The 24,952-nt window shown below is 41.7% G+C and overlaps 2 protein-coding genes across 2 annotated transcripts; one reads left to right on the top strand and one right to left on the bottom strand.

Annotated features, from left to right (window-relative positions):
* The first annotated feature begins 10,438 nt into the window (after nucleotides 1-10,438).
* Nucleotides 10,439-11,131, top strand: LOC115758704 (40S ribosomal protein S10-like). Its single transcript, XM_030699452.1, has one exon. The coding sequence runs from the start codon at nucleotides 10,611-10,613 to the stop codon at nucleotides 11,088-11,090; it is 480 nt and encodes a 159-aa protein (XP_030555312.1). The 5' UTR covers nucleotides 10,439-10,610; the 3' UTR covers nucleotides 11,091-11,131.
* An 8,209-nt stretch (nucleotides 11,132-19,340) lies between these two features.
* LOC115758618 (40S ribosomal protein S10-like) lies at nucleotides 19,341-20,172 on the bottom strand. Its single transcript, XM_030699351.1, has one exon. It carries the CDS (start codon nucleotides 20,042-20,044, stop codon nucleotides 19,565-19,567), a length of 480 nt encoding a protein of 159 aa, XP_030555211.1. The 5' UTR covers nucleotides 20,045-20,172; the 3' UTR covers nucleotides 19,341-19,564.
* Nucleotides 20,173-24,952: the final 4,780 nt, after the last annotated feature.

Genomic DNA, 24,952 nt, shown 5'->3' with positions numbered 1-24,952 from the left:
CATTATTGTGTGTTTTAAAGGTTTTTCAATAAGGTGTTGTTGTAGAATATTATATTGTAAAAAAGAGCAAGAAATAAAGATACTAATGTAAGCAACTTGTAATGTAGGCGTAATTCAGTAGATAAAAGATTTTTAAAGACAAAGTGCTTTTTTTAAGGACAGATTCTGTGTCCAAGAGAGATCGGATATTTTGAGATCAGCAGAAAACTCATTACCCGACTTTTTGTGGGCTACTACAAAAGTGGGTCTTCGAGATGGTTGATATTGAAAATGAGAGAAGTCTTTTCTTTTGAGTAACACGATTGACTTATAAACCGTTTACTTGGAAGTTAGTCTGTGTACTTTTGATGTACATTGAATGTACTTTTGATACCTGCAATTTCATTGTCGATTTCTAGAATATGCGAAATCTTAGTATCAAATTTGAAATTGCATGCTTTAAGCTATTTATATTTCTCCACATAGAGTCAGAAATTCCATTGATTATTACATTTAACATGAATGTAACTTGAATGTCTCTTGCTGTGTTGGTTTATGCTCTTAAGATGCACACATCTAAGCTGCAGTGCAAACGCGCAATGAATCAATTGCTTGGTTAAGGACCAGAACCAAAATTGTGCACACAACAAACAGTCACACACACGCACAGCACATTCAGCACACACACAACACACAGCACACACACAACAAACAGCACCCACACACGCACACATGAAATGCAATAATAGGCCCCTTCATAATTAGCTGCTCATGTGTCACGCAGCAAGTGCAACAGCTGAGACGCGGCAGACAGACGGACGTTTAGGGACGAGAATAAGGTCCTTTTGGCCGACTGAGAATGTGAGATTTGGCGTCAACAGCCAATTTGGTGCATTAGCGAAAACCGTTGGGCAATTACTGTCAAGTAGGTTTGTAGGTTCGTGGATTACCCAAAGCTCGGCGAGTTGCTAATCAAACGCTTCTTCGTGGTGGGGGTCATGAGGGAGTTAACCGGGACATGCCTGGGGCATTGAAAAACCAGTTGTCAACCGGCTGAGTCGCTTGTAGCACACACAAAAGCTGGCAGGACATATTTAATCACACACGGCCTGGGCAATCCGTGCAAGTTGCAGTTGTCCCAACTCAATAAATGTCATCATTGGGCTAAAATGTTAATTAGCCAGCGGCACCTCTGGGGCGGCGGTTGGGCGAGGACTTGTGCGGCGGAGTCTTGGCGTGGATTGCAGTACGTGTGCGACACTAATTACGCTGAAAGCTGCGATTGTCAGCCGAGATTGCGGCTATCGGAAAAGTCCTTTTGTTTTCCAGTTTGAAGCGAATTAATCAGCGGCAAGCATTCGACATTGTTATCGGACGTCATCAGCAGCCCCGGCGAGAGCAACAACAATGGACGAAGAGCCAAGGGCCATAACCATAACAATGACAGCAACCATCAGCAGCTAACAACAACAACAACGACAGCAACAACAAAAATACTGGGAAGGAATCTACCCCACACACACACACACACACACGCGAGCTAAACAACAAACGGGAGCCTTCTCCATATCTGTCGCCTGCCTTTGATGTGCGCCTTTGACAAGTGAGTTGACAATGTCAACGTCAACAGTTGACAGCCTTATTATGGCATTATGTCTGCCCCTGAATATGCTTGAGCCTCCCGGATACGAATATGGTGTTGACTGTAGATAAAGACTGATGAAGACCTCTTAACGGCGACCCTTATGCCGTTGATACCCAACACCCAAGCTTGATGCAAGATGGTAATCAAGCGCATTGACGCAAACATTTTGCAGCACTGAACGAAAGCGCTTTGTCGACAACATTTTGCAACACTGAAAGTAAGAGGACGAAAATCTCTATTCTATATGGTAAAACAAATAATTTCTTATTTTTTTATAGCCCTGTAGAGGATATAATAATTTTTTCATGAAATGTGTAACGCATGCTTTTAAGAGCAGGTGAGAGTGTTAGATAATACTTAGATTCCTTAGGCGTGGTAATTTTCTTTTCTAAGCAACACGGTTTTATAATGAAGTTAAAGAAACTACAAAATTGTACTCTTGTCGAAATTTCAACCTTTTCCTTTACCGCCGCCATTCAAACTGCATTAGTTAAATTTAAATGTGATGTTTTTCACTTCCTTCATTTGCTTTTACTTAATGAGACTTGTGACTGTTTTCCTTGTGATACATTTACGGAATTATTTCGCATTCCTTTTTATTATTTCCTTGAAATCCTATCTGCTGATTGGCATGCCAATTCCTTTTGGAGATCCATTAAACAATTCGTAACCAAAAATTGAGCCAACCTCAACACAACTAATCCATATATGGGCATCACCTTCCTTCGCCTTCCACATTCAAGTGTGACTGCTAAATCAAATATTTTATTATTTAGACAATATTCTCGTCGGCTTGTGGACGAACGTCAAACGCCAAACTAATTACATAAGCCAAATCATTTTTTTTTTAAGAAAAAATCAATGACATCCATTACATGTTCATGCATTGTCATTCAAATGTTGACCAGATGAAATGCGTCATTTCATATTTTATTTCGAATGACAATAAAAAATTCTGCACATATTACTTGTGAAACTCATCAGCACCGCGACCAGGAGCAGGCTCCCTCTGTATCCTCATCAACGCGCCGCCCTGTCAGCGACCATTAAGACTTCGAGTGTAAGACATGTCAGGTCCACTCAATGACAATGCAACCCCCCTACTCGCTACCCCCGCTGCCGGGGGCTTTATCCGACTGCCTGTCCCCGTCGAATGGTCATTCCCATTTGCACGAGTGCGTAACACTTGTCCGTCACATCAAAAGCATCAAAAGTTTTGTCATGTGAATGAAAGTTTTGCACCTGCCTTTAATACAAAAACATTGACATAAGTATTAATCCTAAATAGAAATTTCATCAACAGGCAACAACAATGACAGCGACAGGAACCACATTATATAAATACATATATATATATTTATATATATGTATGACAATGACAGCAGCTCAAACTGTGGGCCTCAGACTCGGACTCGCTATATGTCTGTTCTGACGGCAAGTGACAGACTGTCAGCCTGTCTGCTGATGGGCGCTGGGTTGTGGGCGTGGGCTTGGGCTGATTTGACATTTTATGTCCAGGTGCAAAAAAATGTCAAATAAATACGCTTATGCTTTGAAATTTTTGATGGACAATGGATTTGTTGATTAGAATTCAAGTAGGCAATGCCTTCTCATATGCTGTACAACATGGTGTGGGATCAAACCGAATAATATTTCAACATTTTTAAATTCCTTTATAATTTAAACAAGCTTCAATACGATTCTTTATCAAAGCCAAATATAATATATATTGAATATAAATTTTATATTTTTATATATATTTGTTTGAGATTTGCATTGATTGGCTTTTATGAGAAGAGTATTTCCTTTCCATTACGCTAAGTTCAATTGCAAGTTATGAATATTAACCCAATAATGGCTGTCCTATGCCTTTAATTATTTTATTAAAATATCATAATTAATTTACAATACCTAATTGCTACCTGTCCCTGCCTGACCTGAATCGGATCTCAACTGAATTACTGCCCAAAGTTAACCTCTTACCAAGAAAAAAAATATTAAAAAATGTTTTCAACTAAAAAGCTTCAAAAAAAAAACGAAGTGCGGCAAGTTAACTGCACATTTAATGAACTCAACAGCCGCGAGTGACGCATTGTTCCTTTTTGAGCGGTGGCCGTTGCACAACCGCCAACTGGAGTGGGTTCACGGATGTCGAAGGTTCGAGTCCGGGCTTCGAACTCATTTGTCGCAGCGAATTGCGATTGACAAACTGTCAAGCGACGGAATTTGTTGTTTTCATTTTGGCTGCTGCTCGAATGCAACTCACGGCCAAAAAAAAGCAGCCGAAATTAATTGAACAATTTAAAGAGGTTTTTTTCCTGCTGGCTTCTGGCCCGGCGGCGGTTACCGCCAGCGGGCACTGGATGTCGGTGTCAAAAAGGACATGACCGAGCATTTGGGTGAGTGAGTGAGAGATTGTATTATTGATTTTGCATAATAAAAATGTCACACACACGCACACACACACACAGAGAGAGAGACTAGTGGGCCTCGAGTGTGTACGTGTGTGAGTTGACAATACAGCAACAATAAATTAATTAAGCCGATGAGACAGTTTAATGTCATTTAATAAAATATTGACGTGTCACTGACGCTGATGCTGACACACACGCACACACACACACGACTACACACACATGAAATGTATGACGCCATTTTGTTTTTTGGCTTTGACATCTGATGGGTGTTAAAATCAATTGACAAAATCAATTGGAATTGGCGGTCAGTCGGCGTCGAGTGTCCAAAGCGCATGTTGATTGATTGACAGGCGACATATTGGCCAGCCCCAAGATTGATGGCTTCATCAAGAGCGTAGCAAGGCAAGGCATGAGAGATGGGGCAGAGCGGCAGCGAGGGCGTTAGCCAAACTAGACAAACTCATAGATTAAGCGAATTGGTTTTAACTGCATTTGCAGTCACACTCTTCAAATTCGCACATAAATTCACATAATGAAATGTTAATTTTGACACGTCATTAATATATTTTGTCTACCTTCCGATTGCCACGCCCACCACAGCCTCACCTCCACCTCCTGCACGACGACCACAGCTGACCATTCGTTCAATTGACAGCGGCAGCGACATTGTAATTAGTTTTGACGTTTCTCGTTGCACAAATTAATTTATTTGACATGTCAGACGACCATCGGATCGGCCATTGACAATTGGCCACTAGCCGCTGCCACAGACGCCATTTGCCACAGAGTCTCATGGTTTTTCAAAATGTGACATTTATTGGCAGAGCGACAAAACACGCACACATCTACATAAACTACCTGTCAAATCATCATATTCAAAAGTATGCTTATACAGTTTTGTGCATGTTTGTGTGTTAATTGCAATTTGTCACATTATATTCCACAATAGTTTAGTTTATGCTTTGATTATGATATAAAGTCAAAACTTCAAAGTCTTACTGAACTCTGATTATCATTAAAACAATTCCAAATCTCTTCACAGAAAAAAACCAACACACAAACTATTTTCTAAATGTATAGATTATAAAAAACCAGTATGAGCTTCAACATCAAATTAAAAAAATATTAAATTATATTAAAATAGAAGAAAATAGAAGAACAAAATAGATCTAACAGAAACATTCTTATTTATTTAACTAATAAAATGTTTGCAACTTAAAAAATAAAAACTAAACTCAATCGCAGTTAAATTTTTTCTTACGTTTCAGAACACACTTTTCTCAACACTGAGCACTCAATACACACACTGACGGAAGGGGGATTACGGGAGGGTACAAGATAATTAAGTGTTTCCACTCCTTCAAGCGTCCCAACTCTATTTGCACTTTAATCAATGGTCACTCCCATTCGGTAATTTTCTTCTCGATTCTTTTTACTCAGCATTTTTTTTTCACTCGTTCCTTTCTTTGTCTCGCTTCATTTGAATATATATTTTTGGGGCCACCATGCCGGAGGGAAGGGGGGGGGGGGGGTTGGGTAAGGGGGTCAGCAGTTGACACTTTGCATCTTGTGCAATCACCAAATATTGTCAGAGGATGTCAACGTCGTTTTCGTCGCAGTCGGCATCGGCGTCAGCTCCAACTTTGTATCGAAGTTTGCACACAATCAGTAAAATATTTTGGCCTTCGGGGACGACCTCATTTCGTCTTTGTCGTTGTCAGTTGAATGCTGTACGGGAACGGGTCGAGGAAGTGGACGTGGACGTGGACAAGACGACGCTTCGTCGCCTGCTCGGGACTCTTCAATGTTTTTCTTTTAGCCCTGCTCATTTTTCCGTTTTTTAATCTTTTGCCTTTCGCTTCTGGTTGCTTTCTAAGCCTTGCCCCTTTCGATGCTCCGCCAAACCGGAGTCCTGGTCTAGCTGAAGGCAAACTTTTTGGCGTTTCATCTGCAGCACATCAATTTTTGTTGCTGACGAGCAAAAGTTGCAATACTCTAAGTCCAAGGCAATGCCAAAAGCCAGCCACCCACCTACCACACCACGCCCTCCAATGCGAATATTATTCTACTATTGGGTCGCAGGCTGTCCTTCCGGCTGTCTACTGATTGACGGCGACTGACAAGTTTCTCTTAGACTGCGCATTGACTTTTCTTTGCAGTCGTTGCATTTTACGAGTATGTTCCAAGTTCCAACTTGGCTCGTGTTCAGGCTCAGGCAGGCTACACAGACAATTTCAGTAAATATCTAATCCTTAAGTATATGGCAGGAAGCGTCAGCCCTCTGATGTGTATGTGTTTTGGACCTGGCTATGTGAAATTCTGTCGCTTCGTTGCATAACATCGTGCCTGCCAGACATCGCATTCGCAGCTAACACCCCCAAGCTGCCAGCCCGCCCCACTGGGAACTGGGTAGCCCAAGGAGTTCTTGCCTGTTATTTGCTGGTCACTTTGTCAGTCTTTCAGTCAGTGCAGTTGCACAAAACTGTCTACATTGAGCCCCAACAACAACAATGACATCCAACAGACACGAGTCCTTATTACATCTTGGCGACAAACTCCTTGACCGTATTTTCTTCCTTTTTTAATTTTCTACATAGATTTTGCATGTTTCACTAACAAGTTGCAAGTAAATTTCGATTAAACTGTTTCTTTTCTTATCAACAATTTGGTATCATCTGAATGAACTTGACTTGGCCAAGAATATTGAGAAACTTTAAAGCTCAAACTAATTCCCAAAAAGTACAGAGGAATTTCGAAATAACGAACGCAGAATTTACAGACTTTTTTTTAGAAAAAATAAAGCTATCTGAAACTACAACAAGCCAGATAGAAAAAAAAAAAAATATTACAAATTACATTCATAGCTACTCTGCCATTTCTTCAACAACCCGACGTTTATCAACACTGGAAGTCCACATCAATCAATATGTATACGCAATGAAAAATACATAGCAGAATGCATCAGGATAAGAGAAGTTGTACAACTAACAAGAGTAAGAGAAAGAAGGACAGAGAGCGATGGAGGGAGATAGAGAGGGGTCGAGAGATGAAAAGAAATACGTTGGCTACTTTGTGTGGAGCAGAGTTCAAACCTCAAGCTCATTGCTTAAACTTTTCAACCGACCAAAACCCAAACTCAAACTTGAAACTTCAACTCGGACGTGCATGTGGACGTACAACATATAGCGCATCAGTCAAAAATTGTTCTTGCTTGTCATCAGAGACGTGCCACGTCCGCGTGCAGCGTGGCAGAGGGAAGCAGTTGGAAAAAAGATGAGGAAATGTTGCAAAAGCACAGAAGAAACTTTGATGCTGACCACAAGATAGGCAAATCATCAAGAAAGTTAACCGAAACGGGCATACCCTAATCAGCAAGGCGAAGAAATTATAACTGCTTAAATTACTGTACTAAGTGCTATATAATAGTGTTGCAAAGGGTTATATTAAATCTTAAGTGCCTATATAACCTCCCACATCATTCGGCTCCAGCTATACACCATGATTGAAACGTTTCAATGGCAATTGTTAACGATATTTCCCTAGGAGCAATACAATAACATTTGCACTTATATTCCTATCTAATCTCCCAAATTACTCGGCTCAAGCCATACATCTTGATGGAAACATCTTTAAATTAAATAATGCATTACCTAATTTACAATATTGTACGAAATGCAATACAATAGAGCTGAAACAGCTAAATTAACTTTTAAGTGCCTATCAAACCTCCCATATTATTCGGCTCCAGCTATACATCTCGATTGAAACGCTTTTAAAGTGAGGGTATTTAGCACACAGCATCTATAGCCAGTACACACAGGAAGTCCATATGTGTAGCTTCTGGTTAGTTTCCTAGTGGACGCCGCATTGATGAGGGCCACGTCAATAAAATTGCGGGCGGGTTGGGGGTGGTTGGACGTTTGGCGAGATGGAAGCTCGACATGAAACAAAATGTCTAACTAAGAAGTATAAAAGAAATGCGCCACGTCAGACTAATCCTTGCGCCATCATATTACAGCATCGTCGGGACGACTGCTTCAGCTTCAGCTACAGCCCAAGAGCCAAGAAAACTTGTGAATATTGCGCAGGAGGCGCTCGACTCCTCGCTCCATCTTCGTCTCGCCTTGCCTCTGGCAGCGCCCTCCGCATCAGCCAGTGTGTCATGGAAGCCATCAATCGTTTTGTTGAAATGTGCAATAAAAGAAAAGTCATGAAAACTTTCTGCGCTGCTCGCAGATTTCTCCGAATAAGGAGGTCGTCTCGGGTTGGGTTGGCTTGGGTTGGGTCAGGTCTGGATTTGGATTCGGATTTGGGTTTGGGTTCGCTGTTAGTTGCCTAATGCCAACGACAACATGGCACGGCTACGACTTCGCATCCGCATCCGTTCGCCTGTCCAAATGTCCGTCTGCCCGTCATTTTCCTGCATTTGACAGCGTCTTGGCGACATTTGACGATTGACGAGGACGTCGAAGACGCTCGCCTCAGTCCCAGGCTCAGCCGTTGCTCTGGTCCTGGCTCGTAATGGCCAAGACGTTGCCCACACTAGCCAGGCTCCAGCTGCCACTGGTCCATGTTGATGTTTTCTGCCACCCAAAAATGTCTCGGGTCAAACTGTCGTTCGCACGTTGAATTGCGGTTCGCTGGGGCATGGGGACATGGAGCCAGGCAAACTGGGCTTGTGTATTGGATTTGCGCCTGACTGGGACTTGACTTGACTGAGAGGTCGGCGCTGGCGTCTTAGTGTCAGCGTCCGAGTCCATGACTGCGGCATCAGATTCTAGTATTCTCTCTCTCACTCTCTTCCTATCTCGCTCTCCCTTTCTCGCTCTCTCGCAGCAACTGCAAGCGACAAGTGCAGCGTTTGTCCCTCTGCTCCCTTCGGGCCACGTCCTTGCTTCGAGTCATTCGGCTCGGCTCGCTCTATCAATCCGCACAGCACATTGAACGACAGCGTCAGGATTTTTGCAATTTGAGAAGTTGCTACGTGACATTTCAATAATTTTTGAAAAGTTTCTTACTTAACCCCGCACCTTCCCCGCGCCCACGACCTTTTCCTGCTTATTTTCGCTTCAGCTTCCTCTTCTCTTTTATTTTATATACGTTTTTTTTTAGTATTTTTCGCCATCGTCTTCTTTATTTTATATATTTTTATAGTGTATTTTGCGCTGTGTCCTTGGAACAAAAAGCGAGGCGAGGCGAGGCGGATATGCATGTGGTTGGGTCCTGGGCATGGGCACACGGTTTGGACTGTCGCATCGGGCGGCGCCGGAACTAGGAATTTTATATTCTGCAATTTTCGTGACAACGTCATTTTGTCCACGACATTCTGCCTGATGCGTCCTCGTCTTTCGTCCAGCCTCCCCGCCTGCCGACCCGTCTCCATTCCTATGCAAGAAATTTGTTGTGTGCATTAGGAACTTTGACGCTTGACTGGATAGCTGTCAGTGGGCTGGCTGACTGCCTGACTTGGGTGTTGGCTGCTTTTGGGCGTTTGGGCAAGGGTTGCGGATCTGGATGGTTCGCCTCCTTTTGACGTTTGAATTTTGATGCCCCGACAGTTTATTCGATTGTTTTTCTCGCTTTTACTCGGAAAAATTACGGAAGTGCAGCAGATGCCCCCTCCTACGCCCTCCACACGCCTAGCCCAACCAAGTCCACCCGCTGCTTCCTCAATCTGGCGCTGCTCGGGCTCTGTCTCGGGCTGGGGCTTATGTAAGAACAGAAAATTGCTAGCACAAATGGCGCCCGGCCGTGTCCTAGTCCTGGGTTACGCCATGCTGTCCGGCCATCTTCATTAGAATTTATTTTTATTGTTTTGCGCAACTTTCAACTTTTACAACTTTATCAATATATGAATATAGATGCGCGCATAGCTGCTTCCATAGAAGCCTTTAATTATGAAAATGCTTCTGACGATGACGATGACAACGACCACAATTGCGAAGTCGACGATTTCGCTTCCGGCGAGGTGAATTTTAATGTTTAGGCGCTTTAGAAAGGACATTTAACAATATTGGATAATGTATGCTAACCTAAGACTGGATTACTTTACTTAAAAAGCTTTAATTAAAATAAATTCAGAGACCTTCTATGGGACTTTTTCAGGAAAAATCGCTGGCACATTTTTTTTTCAATTTTTGGATCTTATCAAAGGTGAACTTAATTGAGTAATTTTGTGCAAATGATAAAAGACAAATTATGTTTCGAATTCGCCTTCAGTTGTCTCTGAGATCCATCTCAGAGAATCGATCATGCAGATCGGCATATGTATATACATAAGACATACTATATTTAAATATGATATACGAAAATACTTATGCGAACGAAAAGGACTATATCTGACATTTTAAAATCATAAATAAATCCATTTTTGTAATTTTTACCCAATACATAAACAAATCGAAAAGAAATGAAATCAAGCTTAATAAAAGTTTATCGAAGACTCGCAAAATTTGAACGTTTTACAACACTTAGCGACGAGAAAGCCAACCTGTATTGAAAAATTCTTTCATTGCGTTGACATTGCTCGAACAGCTGTCGAAGTAAAATTAAATTTGGAAATTTTCAACATGTTTATGCAGAAAGTGGATCGCAATGCAATTTACACCGTGCTTTTCCGTTCGGGAGTTATGTTTGCAGAGCGCGCACCCCAGAAGATGCATCCGGAGGAGGAGTTGAAGCATTTGACCAATTTGCAGGTTATCAAGACTCTGCAGTCGCTCAAGTCGCGCGGCTACGTCTCGGAGCAGGCGGCCTGGCGCCACTTCTACTGGTGCCTGAACAACGAGGGCATCGAGTACCTCAGGGGTTACCTCCACATGCCCACCGAGGTGGTGCCCACCACTCTGCAGCGCCGCAACGAGCCCGTCCGCATGTCGCGCACCTCCGAAGATCCTCGCTCCCGTGGACCACGTGAGGGCAAGGAGCGCGACGATCGCACCATGTACCGTCGCACTGAGCGTCCCAATGAGACGGACAAAACGGGCAATGTGGGAGCTGGCACCGCGTCTGTGGAGTTCCGCGGTGGCTTTGGACGTGGCAGGAAATGAACAATATATTGCTTTTAAAGCTCAAGTAGTACAAATAAATCTGATATTTACTATTTAATTTGTCAGTTATTCTAGCTGGACCCACATTCACATGACGTCCGCTCAGCTGGTGAGGTCGACACCTTTCTGTACATGTGTAGCTACAACTTCGACTAGAAAGAATTTGCATTTGAATGGATTACAAGTGTTGTAGGCGACAGCGGGTTACGGCCTCGTGGGGCATAGATCAGCGCCACACGCTGGCAACAAGTGTTCCAGGTTTGCGGTCGTGGAGTTGAAGTTGGATTTGGATCTGGTGTGGGGAATCGTGGGCGCCTGGCTGAGGTCTTTTGCATATCGCGACATGGTCGTGTCTTTGTCGCTGTCTTCGCTGCGAGGCGACAAATAGACTTGTTTGCCCAATTCCCAGCTGCTAATGATGCATTTTCGATGACGTTTCGTGCGCATGCAAATTTTCTGTTTGCTCTGAAGCCGCCAAGCGCGACCTATTACCCAGGAGAAGGGGCCTGAGGCAGCGTGTGTGTGTGTGTGTCTGGGGCGGCATAATCACAGCCATCAGTAACGTGGCGTGCGACATTTATGACACGCTCCGCTCCAAGCTCGAAGGCAGCCAACGCGACAGCGTAACATAATATGGCTCATCATCTACAGCATCGCTGTTAACCTCATCAGTTTCAGCCTCCGCGCTGAGATTGTCACCATCAGTTGCAGTTGCCTGTCCTTGTCCCGGTAACAGAGACAGTCGACGGCGTCCCTGCCCCTGACCCTATCCCTATAGCTCGCCCGCTCATAATCATGCTCATCAACCTCGTCCTCCTCGACGCGACTGCTCTTGACGACGACGACGACATCAGCATCAGCATCATCATCCTCTCAGGCATCAGCTTCAGCTGCAGGGACGGCACAACATATCACATCATCACTGGGAATGCATTTTGCATCGCTTCGTGTCACTTCTCCGCATTTGGCTGCATTCCTTGCCGCCGCCGCCGCCGCCTCATGCTTGGCGTGTCTCTGGCAGCCGCCGTTGACTGCGGTCCCCAGGAATTATATGCATGCAAGTCAAGGATTTTGGCGGGCTCAAATGAGTTACGATTCGTGTGGACCAATTTCGAATGAATGAGGATTAATAAGTATATATGCATATGCATATATATTTTTTGCATGCTTATAATTTTTACTGTCCCTCCAGATATTTGTGGATATACAAAATTAAAGGTTTCGATTATTGGACAATTGTTTCTTTATATTTTATCTGTATTAGTTTTTTTAAAGAAGCTCTGACTGGATATTAATATATTGCACAAATGTCCAGAAATAAGAAAAATTTGTTTTATGGTAAGAACTGATCCTCCATGTTACATTTATAATACTTAAAGTACATTAAGGAACTTGGATATAAATAGCTGAACTTTTATGCGAACAGAAAAACTATGAAAATAATGTTTTAAATTAAATGGCGAATATGCAATATTTTCAAACAAAAGCAGCAAAGGCTTTTTAAAATCTTTATGATAAGCCAAGACAAAATATAAGCTTTAATGCTTTATAGAGTCAACTGGAGGATTAAATCGTTGACAGACATAAGAAAAGAACAATGTTATATATAATATTTGTCTATAAATTGGTATGGAATGATCTTCCATTACAGATATCTATCTAGTTTCCTGGAATCTAGTCTTTATAAGCATGCTACTCACTACAAGTTCACATACGAAAATCATCTCCTTCATATCAAACCATCCAACATCTTTCTTTTGTATTCCTTTTAATATCTTTGGAATATTTATATGTCAGCAGCGAGTAATCGTAATTAAATCTTAAATAATTGTATTAACCGGTAAATAACACAAAAATACTCCTATTATTTCTTCCATAGGATTAAGTGAGCTGTAGTGTTTTTCTTTCTGAAAATCCTTGTTTGTTTAATATTTATGATCCCCATTTGAAGCAATTTATGACATCCATTAGAACTTGCAGCAACAGGTTGCGTTGGCTTAAGAGTTCATTCAAAATAGATTGGAAGTTCATCTGAAGTTTTTGTTCACTTTATTAAGGCAATGAAATGCACATATGTACACATAGGCGCAAGAATAAATTTAAGTGAAACATATTTTAACAAAAGAAGACAAAGATTCTAAAATAAGCGCCTAAATGAGCTCCTTCTCAGGCGGGGATTGTCTCTTTGCCCAGCTCTTTGTGAAATTTCACATCCCAATTTGTCAGGGACGTTGACAAAGACGCTTTGTTGGCGTCCCCGGTTTTTTTTTTTTTGGTTTTTTTTCTTTTGGGATGCAATGCGTCCAGCCTGGCGACTGCTGCGGCAAGTGGAAAACATTTCCGGATGAGTAAACCATCAGTCAGCGCGCCGAGAGCTGTTGACACCACTTTGGGGGCCAGCGTCATGAGAAGATGCAAAAGTTGCAAAGTGATTTTCAGCTGCTGCAACGTTTAGTCTGCTTCTGCCACTTCTAGCTGTTGTTGTTGTGGCGCAACAAGTGCGCAGTAAATCATGGCATGCAGCATGGGAGCTGTGGGTAAGCGGAGCTGTTTGCTGCTGGGTGGCGGGGACACGTCGAGGCGTTGCAATTCAGCGCGTGATTGAAAACTGATGGCGTGTTGGCGGCGCATTCGAAATGCATTGGCATTAAATAAACAGAAATTGCGCATTTCTCACGCGGAAATGTCTCGCAGTTGCCGACAGACAAACAGCTAGAGAGTCAGTCGGACGGGTAAGAGATACAGATACTCTGATAGACTGACTGAAGCATCTACATGGATGCAGATGCAGATGCATCTGCTGCGCTGTCGCCGCACATCTTCACAGCTCTCGCAGCCGATGCCATTCCATTCCATTCCATTGGCATTGCCAGCGGCACCCACTTAATTTGCCAGCTCGCTGCAACGGCCGGATGCAGATGCAGATGCAGTCAGTCAGCTAGCTGCCGCCTCTGTGGATGGGGTCGCATCTATTCGCGTCACTTGGCCCTGACAAAATGTATCTGTTTGCAATTAAATGTCACCCATAGTGCATAACGGCACTCACTGACAGCCTGCCAAATTCCAGAACTAGGATATCTTATACTGGCGATGTCATATCATATATGCCAATGGCAAGCAATCGCGAGCATAATAACTATGTCAAATTATTGGATTTAGTATCCAAAGATGTCTCAAAATATAAATCATGCATCTATAGTTATGCAAAATATTTACTTAAATGAAAAATATTTATAGAATGCGATTATATATCCCACTAGTTTTATTTTTCTTTTAATTTAAAAGTAAATAAACTTTGCCCATTTGATAGAGTATGGCCTATATGTATACATCTTAAAGTCACAATTGCTGGCCGATTCTTGGCAATAGAATTGAATTCTCAAACTATGTGTATATAGTTCCAGATTTGAAGATTTTTCTTATATCTATATTCCTCGATAACAATTTGATTTGCATATAATTTAAGCACCTTTCCGAAAAACACATCGCAAAGAAACAAATATTTTAGAATTATCCAAATAACCTATAAAACAACTAGTAATTATGTGCTTTTAATACTTTAAAGAAACGCCCATTTTTTCTTCTTTAGTTTCCCAACATACAACTGTTATAAGTCAAGTTTTATACAAATTTTGCATATCTTAGTAAACTCAGTGAGCTGTAGATATGCCGCATATTGATTCGGCTGCTAATTGGGGAATTGAGAGGCATACGAAGGCGAGAGAAGTCAACTATCTCACGGCTGCCCATTGATCTGGGGCTGCTTACTTATTGCAATTCAAACAATTACCATAAATGACGATAAATGGGCAGAGTTTAATCAGAGCTGAGCCAAGACGCAGCAGCGCCTTCGACTGGGGGTCCAGTAGCCAACTGGACAAACGTGTGCTGGGGCTGCCAAGGCGGAGACGCAGGCGCGGCAGGCACCTCGGCTGCCTTACGATGGCAGTTGGCGGGGCACAGCTTTTGTGCGGCGTGTCAAACGTCAACCTACTGTGGACTGGGAGAGTTAAACATGCGCCTTGCAACCAGGCTGCGAGGCAACCAGTAGAGACTTTGACTTTCCCAAGCGCTGCCAGCGTGCAACGGCACCCATTTGCCATGAAATATAACCTCAATCAACATTCGCTCATTACCAGCCAAGCAGCCAGCGAGCAAACGGCGGCGGCGTCGGAGGACTCCAGATGACATTTTATTTATGAATACCAAATTGTAAATTATTAACATGTTTCACGCAAGTTATGGCCGGGCCGAGTGCGAGCTCTGACAGCGAATGTCCATGTCCACGTTCACGTCCAAGTCCGACTGCAACGGGTCGCAGCCAAGCAGGAAAAAAGACGGAGGGAGAGAGAGATGGATACAGTGAAGCGACTGGCGATGGATCGCTGACTGGTCGGCGAGTCCATTGGACAATCTCCATCTGGTCTGACCGTCTGTGCCCAAGCTGCCTGCCTGCATTTGCCCAATGCAAAATTTTTCGCGTGGCAAATGAAAAGTTAATGGCCCGCTTCGACATACAAATGAGGTTATTAGCGCTTGATTATGGCGTCCATTTAGAAATGCCATACCATGGGCATGTACTTCCATGAAACGACATCAATCGGGCAAGCAACCAACAAGCCAAAAAAAAACAAAATTTACAAAATGCAAATGACATAGAAGAGAGTGAAAATAATTGTGGGTTTGTTGGTGCCAAAAGCTGTTAGTTCCTAGTTATGAACCCAAACTATCTGAATAACAATATGATAAGATAAAATTGGCGGATATTCCTTAAACTCACAGAATTAAAGGTACCAAGAACTAAATGAAAATAAGCAGCCAAAATAATGTGACATGATAAAGGGGAAAGCAAAAACGGGAAAGTAGGGATATCTTCGACTCGTCGAAGATTTGATACCCTTAAATATCTTGTAAATCATAAATTTTTGCCATAGAAGAACCTACTTTTCGACCTATCCTTCCTATGGCAGCAATATGATATAGTGATCCGGTCCTGCCTGACATATGTACTGCCTACTATGCAAAGTTTCAACAGGAAAGCTTTGCAACTGAGGGAGTACTTCGCATAGAAACAGGCAGACGGACGGACGGATGGCTATATAGACTCGGCTATTGAAACTGATCAAGAATATTTATGGGGTCGGAGATGTCTCCTTCTATGCGTTCCACAGTGACAAAATATTAATACTTTCTACAAGTGTATAAGAATCTGGTCGGATAAATAAGTCGTATATTATACTTCTGAACAACTCTTTATTCAGAACCTTCAATAGTTTAAATTGCATCTTCTGTGGGGACAATTTGTAATCGAACATCATTATGTCATTATATATACTAGCACTTAATATCATGACTAAGTAATACAAATAAGTCAAATAAAATATAAATTTGTGTTTTTTGATGAATTGAAAATTCTCGACAATTAAAATATTCATTTTAACAAATGATTGGATTTAAAGACAAGTTTAATTATAAATTATCAAGTGCATATATATAATAAACAAATACTCCACAATTAATAATATTAATATCATTTAATATTTTATCCATCAAAAAGTATTTTTATAAGACTTTAGAAAACTTTAGAATTACTTTTTTTTGTTAAGTTTTATTTAAACATCTTCAGGGAATGTTCTTATTATTTTTTAAAAATTGTAATTGGTATATTTAATATATATTATTATATTTTTTGCCTTAGGAGAAATCTATTTGCTAACCCCAAAGAAGAATCCAAGTAAAAGTTGGCATATTAAATTCGCAAGCTCTGCAAAAAAGGACTTTGCTACTTTCTTTTAATCCACAAACCTCGATCTTCTTTCCCATGCATATATTGTACATATATATGTTGTACTAGTTATCTGCTGCGACCTCAAAATGTAGTGTTCATAAATTAACACTCGACTAAGATCCAAAGATCGGAATCTGCAACACTTGAATACGTATACGTCTACGTACGCGTGCTTCGTATACATGTATGAATGTATGTATGTATGGACGTATGTATCTATATATCATTGCTTGAAACACAAATCAAAGCGCTGTGAAATCTCGGACACTTCCTGATGCAGCAGATCCAATGGACCGAGTGCCTCAGCGCGCCGGGCTTATGCCTTATGGCAACTGGCCGCATCGTTAGGGACGTTTCAATAATTTACCTGAAAAATTACATGCGGCCAGGTGACGAATGAAAGCAGCCGCCGCTGTGGACAGCAGTAAAAGTTGCCAAGTGAAAATCGCCAACTGATTGCGATTCGGTCAAACGGACGGACGGATGGACAATCGGACAGACAGACGGACAGAGAGCCTGCGACTTGGCGACTTGGCAACTGCGAGCATCGTCAATTTATCTTTCTCATATTTTTGCAGATAAACACGAAAAGTAGACGGACTGCAAACAAATCATGCGACTGACTGCATAAATCACACAATACATTTGACACTTTTGGGATGCCACTGCAGCCACCAATCGCCCCTCCTTTAAATCCTCTACCCCGATCCCTCGACCATCATTGCCAGCCCGAATCTGAACGGAGCAGCGCTGGATAAAGCAAACGCAACTCTTGTCTTTGATGAGAATTGAACTGAACGAGAGGAAAGTTTCATGGTCTGGGTCAGAAGTTGTATCCGTGTGCCTGTTTGTGTGTGTTGACCGAGGTCAACTCTGATTGCCCGTGAAATTGTTGCCAATTCCTCAGCTTAAACGCTCACCTCACAATTCAGATATATAAAATCTTTTTCTAATCCCTAACATACAAATTTTCAAATAAAAATGATTTGTATCCAAAATATGAGCTCAAATTGTGTTTGATAAAATATTAATTTCAGACGTTAAACATAAAACTTTCCCACGATCTTTTTCGCGTTTTTTTCACACTTTCAGATGGAATTTCCCAAAACCCCGTCTTAGCGTGCATCTCCATCACAAAAGATAGTACAGTGAAAATTTCTGTTTTCTGTCTCTGGGGTTGTATGTTGATCACCAATTCAGTTAGTATATAGGGCCTTATAAATACATATAGTATTTGATGCTCTTCAATTTAAACGTGACTTTTCTTCTGTTTGTCTTATAGATTCACCTTGGTAAATAATCCTATAGCCAATCTATGACAGGGTCTCTCACTTTCGAGATGCCGACGCAAGCTTTTTGGTTAATGTTATTTTAAGTTTTTTTCCTTTTTGTGTGATATTTTTTGCTTAATGAGGCTAAAGAGTTAGGGCTTGTTTCAAAGTGCCAAGGGAAAAGCGGGGCAAACGCTTCACATGCCACCCATAAAGTGATGGTCCTGGTCTTGGTGTCTTCCGAAACGCTGAAACGCGCAATGTTCGGCTACCAGGAGTGCCCTGTGCTGAGCCGCAGCAGCTCCGCTCCGCTCGACACGAAGTTGATTACACTGATGGCGTTGCCGTGTAGCTGTCAGCATCGTTGCCTGATGACGACGATGATGAGCACGAGGACGCGGACGCCGATGTGGTCGGTGCCTCGCTGCAGTTGCTCACTGACGGCGGCTGCTGTTGCTGCTGCTGTTGTTGCCGTATCTGTTTGTTGTCAAAGCGGAAAGCGTCTGCCGTCTGGCCAGGGGTTGCCCGTTGCCGGCGAGAATCGCTCGACTCGACCGACTCGCTGGCTGTGTAATAAATCTGTCAGTAGGTGATTTTTATGGCCCCGCTCGACACTCGCCGCTGCTCGCTGCTGTTTATAATCAAATAATAAATGCGCTCCAAGCGTTTCCCAGCTCGTCCCAGCCAGTCAGATGCCCGGCTAAAACCAGGTCTGATCAAGCTGCGTTGGCGTGGCCAGCACTGCAACGTCAAGCTGTGGATTTATTGTCGTTATCCCGCGTCGGGGTGAATTGTTTATCATAATGTAGACACATATTTTTAGTGGGTATTTAAGTAGACAGCTAAACGTGCAGTTGATTGAGCAACTGAGCGGTAAGAACTGGGCAAATGATTGAGTCTATGACTCGATGCAATAAGGATTTTACACAAGCAACTATTAATATGTTAACAAATATTTTTTATGGGCAAAAAATAAATATATAAGAGTAAGGACGCCAATTAAGGTTTTACCAAGTCTAGTCTTCAAACATATTCAACATAAAATGATTCGGATCGGATAACTATATCACATAGCATTCACTCTGATATAGTTACTGTATGACATTTCTTTCCAAGACGTATTGAAGACGATTGATATTTATAAGAAATGATTGGGTTTTAGATTTTTACACCACTTCATAAAGCAGCTTTATTTTTAACATTATAAAAAGCTAGTAACATTCCACAAGCACTACAAGCGTCATTGGAATATGGTCAATTGCAATATTAATATAATACCAAAATTGACTTTAATATATGTAAGTGCATGAATAAATAGTTGTTTACAAATACTCGATTTTTAAATTGCTTCAGCTTTGGCATAATTAAAGGCAAGTTCGGTATGAAATTCTAGGATAATAGGATATTTGCCAGCTCTACTTGCGGCCACGCCCAAAGCCACCGCGGAACTCCACAGACGCGGTGCCAGCTCCCACATTGCCCGTTTTGTCCGTCTCATTGGGTCGCTCAGTGCGACGGTACATGGTGCGATCGTCGCGCTCCTTGCCCTCACGTGGTCCACGGGAGCGAGGATCTTCGGAGGTGCGCGACATGCGGACGGGCTCGTTGCGGCGCTGCAGAGTGGTGGGCACCACCTCGGTGGGCATGTGGAGGTAACCCCTGAGGTACTCGATGCCCTCGTTGTTCAGGCACCAGTAGAAGTGGCGCCAGGCCGCCTGCTCCGAGACGTAGCCGCGCGACTTGAGCGACTGCAGAGTCTTGATAACCTGCAAATTGGTCAAATGTTTCAACTCCTCCTCCGGATGCATCTTCTGGGGTGCGCGCTCTGCAAACATAACTCCCGAACGGAAAAGCACGGTGTAAATTGCATTGCGATCAACTTTCTGCATAAACATGTTGAAAATTTCCAAATTTAATTTTACTTCGACAGCTGTTCGAGCAATGTCAACGCAATGAAAGAATTTTTCGTTACAGGTTAGCTTTCTCGTCACGCGAAGTGTTGTAAAACATTAAAATTAAATCGATAAATTGGCTACTTTACAAGTAAATTATCAATAATTTAAGCTTTTCATTTTTATTTTTTAAACGCATTAAGTAATTGTGCGATGAATCAAGTTGACTAGCACATGGCCTAAAAGTTGCAATTTAAAATGCAAAACTTCAAAGTAGTGTTGATTAGTGCCGTTATTAAATTCCCTTAGTAAATATTCCGAGTTTTCAATAAAGTAGCAGAAAATATTAAAAAAAAAAACTGTTTATTTTGAAGTTTGATGTAAGCCAATCCAAAATCATAAGCTCCTCGTCGCAACAAAATGTTTATTGTCTTTTGAGGTTGTGTGCACGCTCACATGCGCAGCTGTGTGTGAGCGCGTGAGTTTGTAGCCACATGTGTATTCATCGCATCAACAGCATCGCAGTCGTCCGTCTCCAAATTGGCCAAAAATATGTCAAAGAAGCGGCGCCGCGACAACTTTGTTAAGTGCAAGGCACTCGGTTGAATCGGTCCCCATTCATATATACATATGTATGCAAGTTCATGCATGTACATATCTATTCATGTATGCATGTACATATCTATGCATGTATGCATGTACATATCTATGCATGTATGCATGTACATATCTATGCATGTATGCATGTACATATGTATGCATGTGCATATGTATGTATGTATCTTTCCCATCATCCGATGTTGTCACTTGCAACGCGTTGCTGCAAATTGTCACCGTGTCTGTCACAACAGACTCAGCCCAGAAGGACGGACAGCATCGAAGGAATGCCTCATATCTTACGACCGACTGCCGGCGGCTAACACAAAATGTCAATGTTCTTATTGTTATTGTTGTTTTTTGCTGTTGCTCTTGTTGTTGTTGTTGTTGTCGTCTCGTCGCTGCTTTGATTGAGTGACGGTCGCTGCGATGTTTGCCAAGTCGACGGCCAACATATCAGGCATTAGATCACCTATGCAAACCAACAGAGCGGAACGCACCTCACGTCTATAGGTTGCGAAGTTTCCTCATTCCGAATTTCTAGCAAGAAAGTAATAAGTACTCGACTTTCACTTGATTTTTTCGGCACACAGTACAATTGCCTTGGATTGGGAGTATTTACTTTTAACACACTGAACCCAATGAAAATGTGTGAAATGTATGTAATGGGCAGAATTAGGCATCTCCAATCCAATTAAGTATATCATAGAGCCTTGAAACTAAGTAAACTTTTCTTCAAATCAACTTTTCGACTTTCCGATATCGAAATCCTTTTTTTGTGAGCATTTCTCTGAGCTTATGGAAGCTAGAGACACCAAATAGCGTATATAGCTTTTCGTAAAGTATTCGCATATAAGGACTTTTTCTCTTTTTTGATACTCTCAGACTGCGTATAGCTGCACAATCCTGCAGAATATTTTCTAGAGTTCCTTTTATTGATTATAAAGATAGTGTGTGAACACTTTAAATTATTTCAACTTACTCATAATATCACTTAAAGCACCTTTCAAGATTCACGGAAATTTCAACAATATTTACGAGAGATAATTTGTAACACAAGAGTATTATTATTATATACATAATATATTTTTCCAAGAGTTATCATTAAGAGCTGCCACACTCTCGACCAAACTCGTGCTATTAACTTTGAGTGCTTATTAGTTTGTTTCAATTGTGGTTACAGGGTGTTTCTTAGTTCATAAATCTTCGCTTAGGCAAAGCTTAAATGTTTTAAGTGACTATTTTCACAGATATATCAAGTTGATATAAGCTGAGGAAAGGCTCAATGACCAAGTAAAAAGTTTGATACCAAGAATTCGTTCCATATGCAAGTTTTACACAGAAAGTTGGTATCATGATTTGGTCCATGGAAAATGTCATAAATAAATGAATATGTATGTATGTAACATGTCATGGTCCAAAAGCTAAAATAAAACATAAATGAGCGCAACATTTGGCGCTGTGATGGCCACTACACACACCGACTGATGGACTGACTGACGGTCTGGCAGAAGATTTCGAGCAAAAACTACAACGACATAAATTGTCAGCTGAAGCGTTTCGTCTAGTTCGTCACTCTGGCGTATGAATGAATGTCATATTCTTGGTTGGAAATGACGAACTGCTGACAGGTGGCAACGTCTAATTGGGCTTCTTAATTTTTTGACACTCGGTTTGCCAGCGCATAAAGTGATTTACATGCGGCACAACCCCCCGCCAACCGCTGTGCCGCAGAATTTGTGAATGCTGCTCAAGAGACACAGACAATTGCCTGGCTGCAGAGAAAATTCCTCGGAATTGCCACATTTCTTCAACGTGGTCGTCGTCGTCGCTGCTGTCATGTTGACAATCCGCGATTGCCGCTCACAGTTGATGCTGTGGCAGATGAGAGCGTAGGGGCGCGGGACGGATTGCAATTGGCAAAAGGCGGCCAAGCAAATCGGACAACCACGCGTTCATCATCATAATCATCATAATTCCCTGCCAAAATAAAAAACCAGAGAAAATACTGTCACCATGAGGCATGTCAGTCTTTTGCATTCGCACAGTGGAATGCAAAGGCATATATAAACATGTATACACATGTAGATTGATCGATCATTGAAAAAGAAAAGGCTAAGGAAAGTTAATTATAGAACTCTGGCATAGAAGAGCACTGGTCACAAAGGCCTTATACTAGAACAGAAATTAACAAAAATGTAACTAGAGCCTGGATCCTCATTGTTAGACCACCAAGATAGGTCATTTATCGATGGGACAAAGATGCCTTTTGCAATTAATGTCAGGTCGAGGATTAACATACTCAACATGCTAAAACATAATATATATACGTACATTTCTATTAGACCTCATTATTTTATACATTTTTGGCAGTAGTGTTGTGAAATGCTGCCATTTGGACAGTCAGTGTTTGTAAGTGTGCGTCAGCAAATACTACATGAAAAAACTATTTTATTTTTTTCGTTTCGCAGCACTGTTCCTATTAAAGTAAAGCCACTAACCAAACAATTCATGTATGGTTAGTGGTAAAGCTCATTTGAATCACATTTTGACAGTTGTGCGAAGAGAATTAAATAAAATAATAATTTAGAATTAATGTGCTATTGAGAGTTTTTCCAACTCAAACGTGACTGAAAGTGACTGATTAAAGTTGTTTGCTGCAAGTATTCTAAATAAATTACGATTTGTATTTGCTACTTTTTTGGTTTGCCATCCAAATACGCGTGTGTATATATAACATCGTCACCTTTAATTAAGTTCCACTGTGCACGTCGCCTCAGATTCAGCAGGCCACGAAGCTAAGAGAAGCGCCCGCAGCATCATCCACAGCGGCGAAGACGACGTTGACGCTGACGCTGAAGCTTGTCACTTGTCAGTTGTTTGTCATCTGACATACATGTGAGTGATATATAAACACACACGGTCGGTCGGCTATGCGACTCGGGACTTGGCCATGTCGGCGTCCACGTTCCCCAGTACTGGGGGTATTATCCATCCACATTCATGTTCACATGCAGGCACTTAGTCTAAATTCCCGCGTACTTAGCGGCATGTACTTGCTGGTCCAACTCTCTCTGATACAGAGAGAGGGGGAAGCAGTGCGAGCGAGAGAGAGAGAGAGGGCTAGAGAGATATACACATACACTAGAATATATGCATTTTGGTATGCTGCTTGTTTTTGTCAGCAAAATTTATTGCTTCATTTGTTTCGCAAAATCCACATCCAAAACCTGGCACAAATCGCCGCCTCGGCCACAGCAGCCGCAACACGAGCAAAGGCCTCTTTTAAACAAGCAACGTTCGGTAGGGGGGAGCTTACAGTTTAGTTTTTCATATTTTTCAGATGTCAGTGATATATCATCGGGCAAATGGCCATAGCGAACACAGCGCCGAAAAAAAGCAGCGTATGAAAATATAATTGAATAACTAACCATCAGCTCGGATCAAGTGCCACTTCCGCTCAACTTCCTTTCAAGTGCGCATAACATCTATCAATCAATCTGTCATATGTGGACAATTTATGCTCTAAATCGTGTACAGAAGCATAGCTCGATACCGTATGTGACCGATACATAATTCAATATATAATAAGTATATTTAACATTATGCCGAATTATTTGACATTCATTAAGTTTTTTTCAAAATCGAAAGGATAGAGAATCGAAGGTCTGAGTTCTTAGTTTTAAAGATATCTTAATCAAAGTTTGCAGAAACAGAGCTTATTAAATACACGCAGAAAGATTTCTTTATGATGATGAAGATGATGAAGAAAGTTCAGTAGCAAAAAGCGCTTATTATCATTCATTACCTAAGGCTTACACAAAACTTGTGTCTAATTTGTTAAGTAAAATAAACCACAGCTCAAATTGGCTCGAGACACATGTCTGACCCATCTGTTTGGTGGTTTGTGTCGTGTATATGTATATATATGTTTACGTCTGTACACTACTGTAGGGCTTTTATGACGTCCATTGAATGACGGACGGAATGCAAAACGTCACGTACGTTTGATTGACGAAACAAGCGCGCACAAAGCTCAAATCCATCTAAGTTCGTACTGACAAATCTGAGAGGACTGACGGCGCGTCGTCGTGACTAGAACAAAGCGCCAAAAGGCGGACGGTAAAAGTTTTGCAATGCATTTGCACGGCATTGTAAAAGATACGGAACCGACTCATTTGTACGTGCAGTTGCTGTACTCGCTGCGTTTTCTATATGTATGTCTAAGTACATACATAACCATATATAAAATATATATAAACCTGTACAAGTTATTTAATCTCATCTGTCTATCAAGCTGTCCATCAATTTGCC

Source organism: Drosophila novamexicana, unplaced genomic scaffold (assembly GCF_003285875.2).
Source record: "Drosophila novamexicana strain 15010-1031.04,08,12 unplaced genomic scaffold, DnovRS2.1 tig00000193-arrow-pilon, whole genome shotgun sequence".
In the NCBI taxonomy this organism is placed as follows: domain Eukaryota; kingdom Metazoa; phylum Arthropoda; class Insecta; order Diptera; family Drosophilidae; genus Drosophila; species Drosophila novamexicana.
The sequence above is the reverse complement of the archived record's forward strand: the minus strand, read 5'-3'. Positions and strand labels throughout refer to the sequence as shown.

Bases quoted from the DNA above. Each gene is read 5' to 3' on its own strand.
- LOC115758704 (XM_030699452.1), top strand. From the start codon at position 10,611: ATGTTTATGCAGAAAGTGGATCGCAATGCAATTTACACCGTGCTTTTC.
- LOC115758618 (XM_030699351.1), bottom strand. From the start codon at position 20,044: ATGTTTATGCAGAAAGTTGATCGCAATGCAATTTACACCGTGCTTTTC.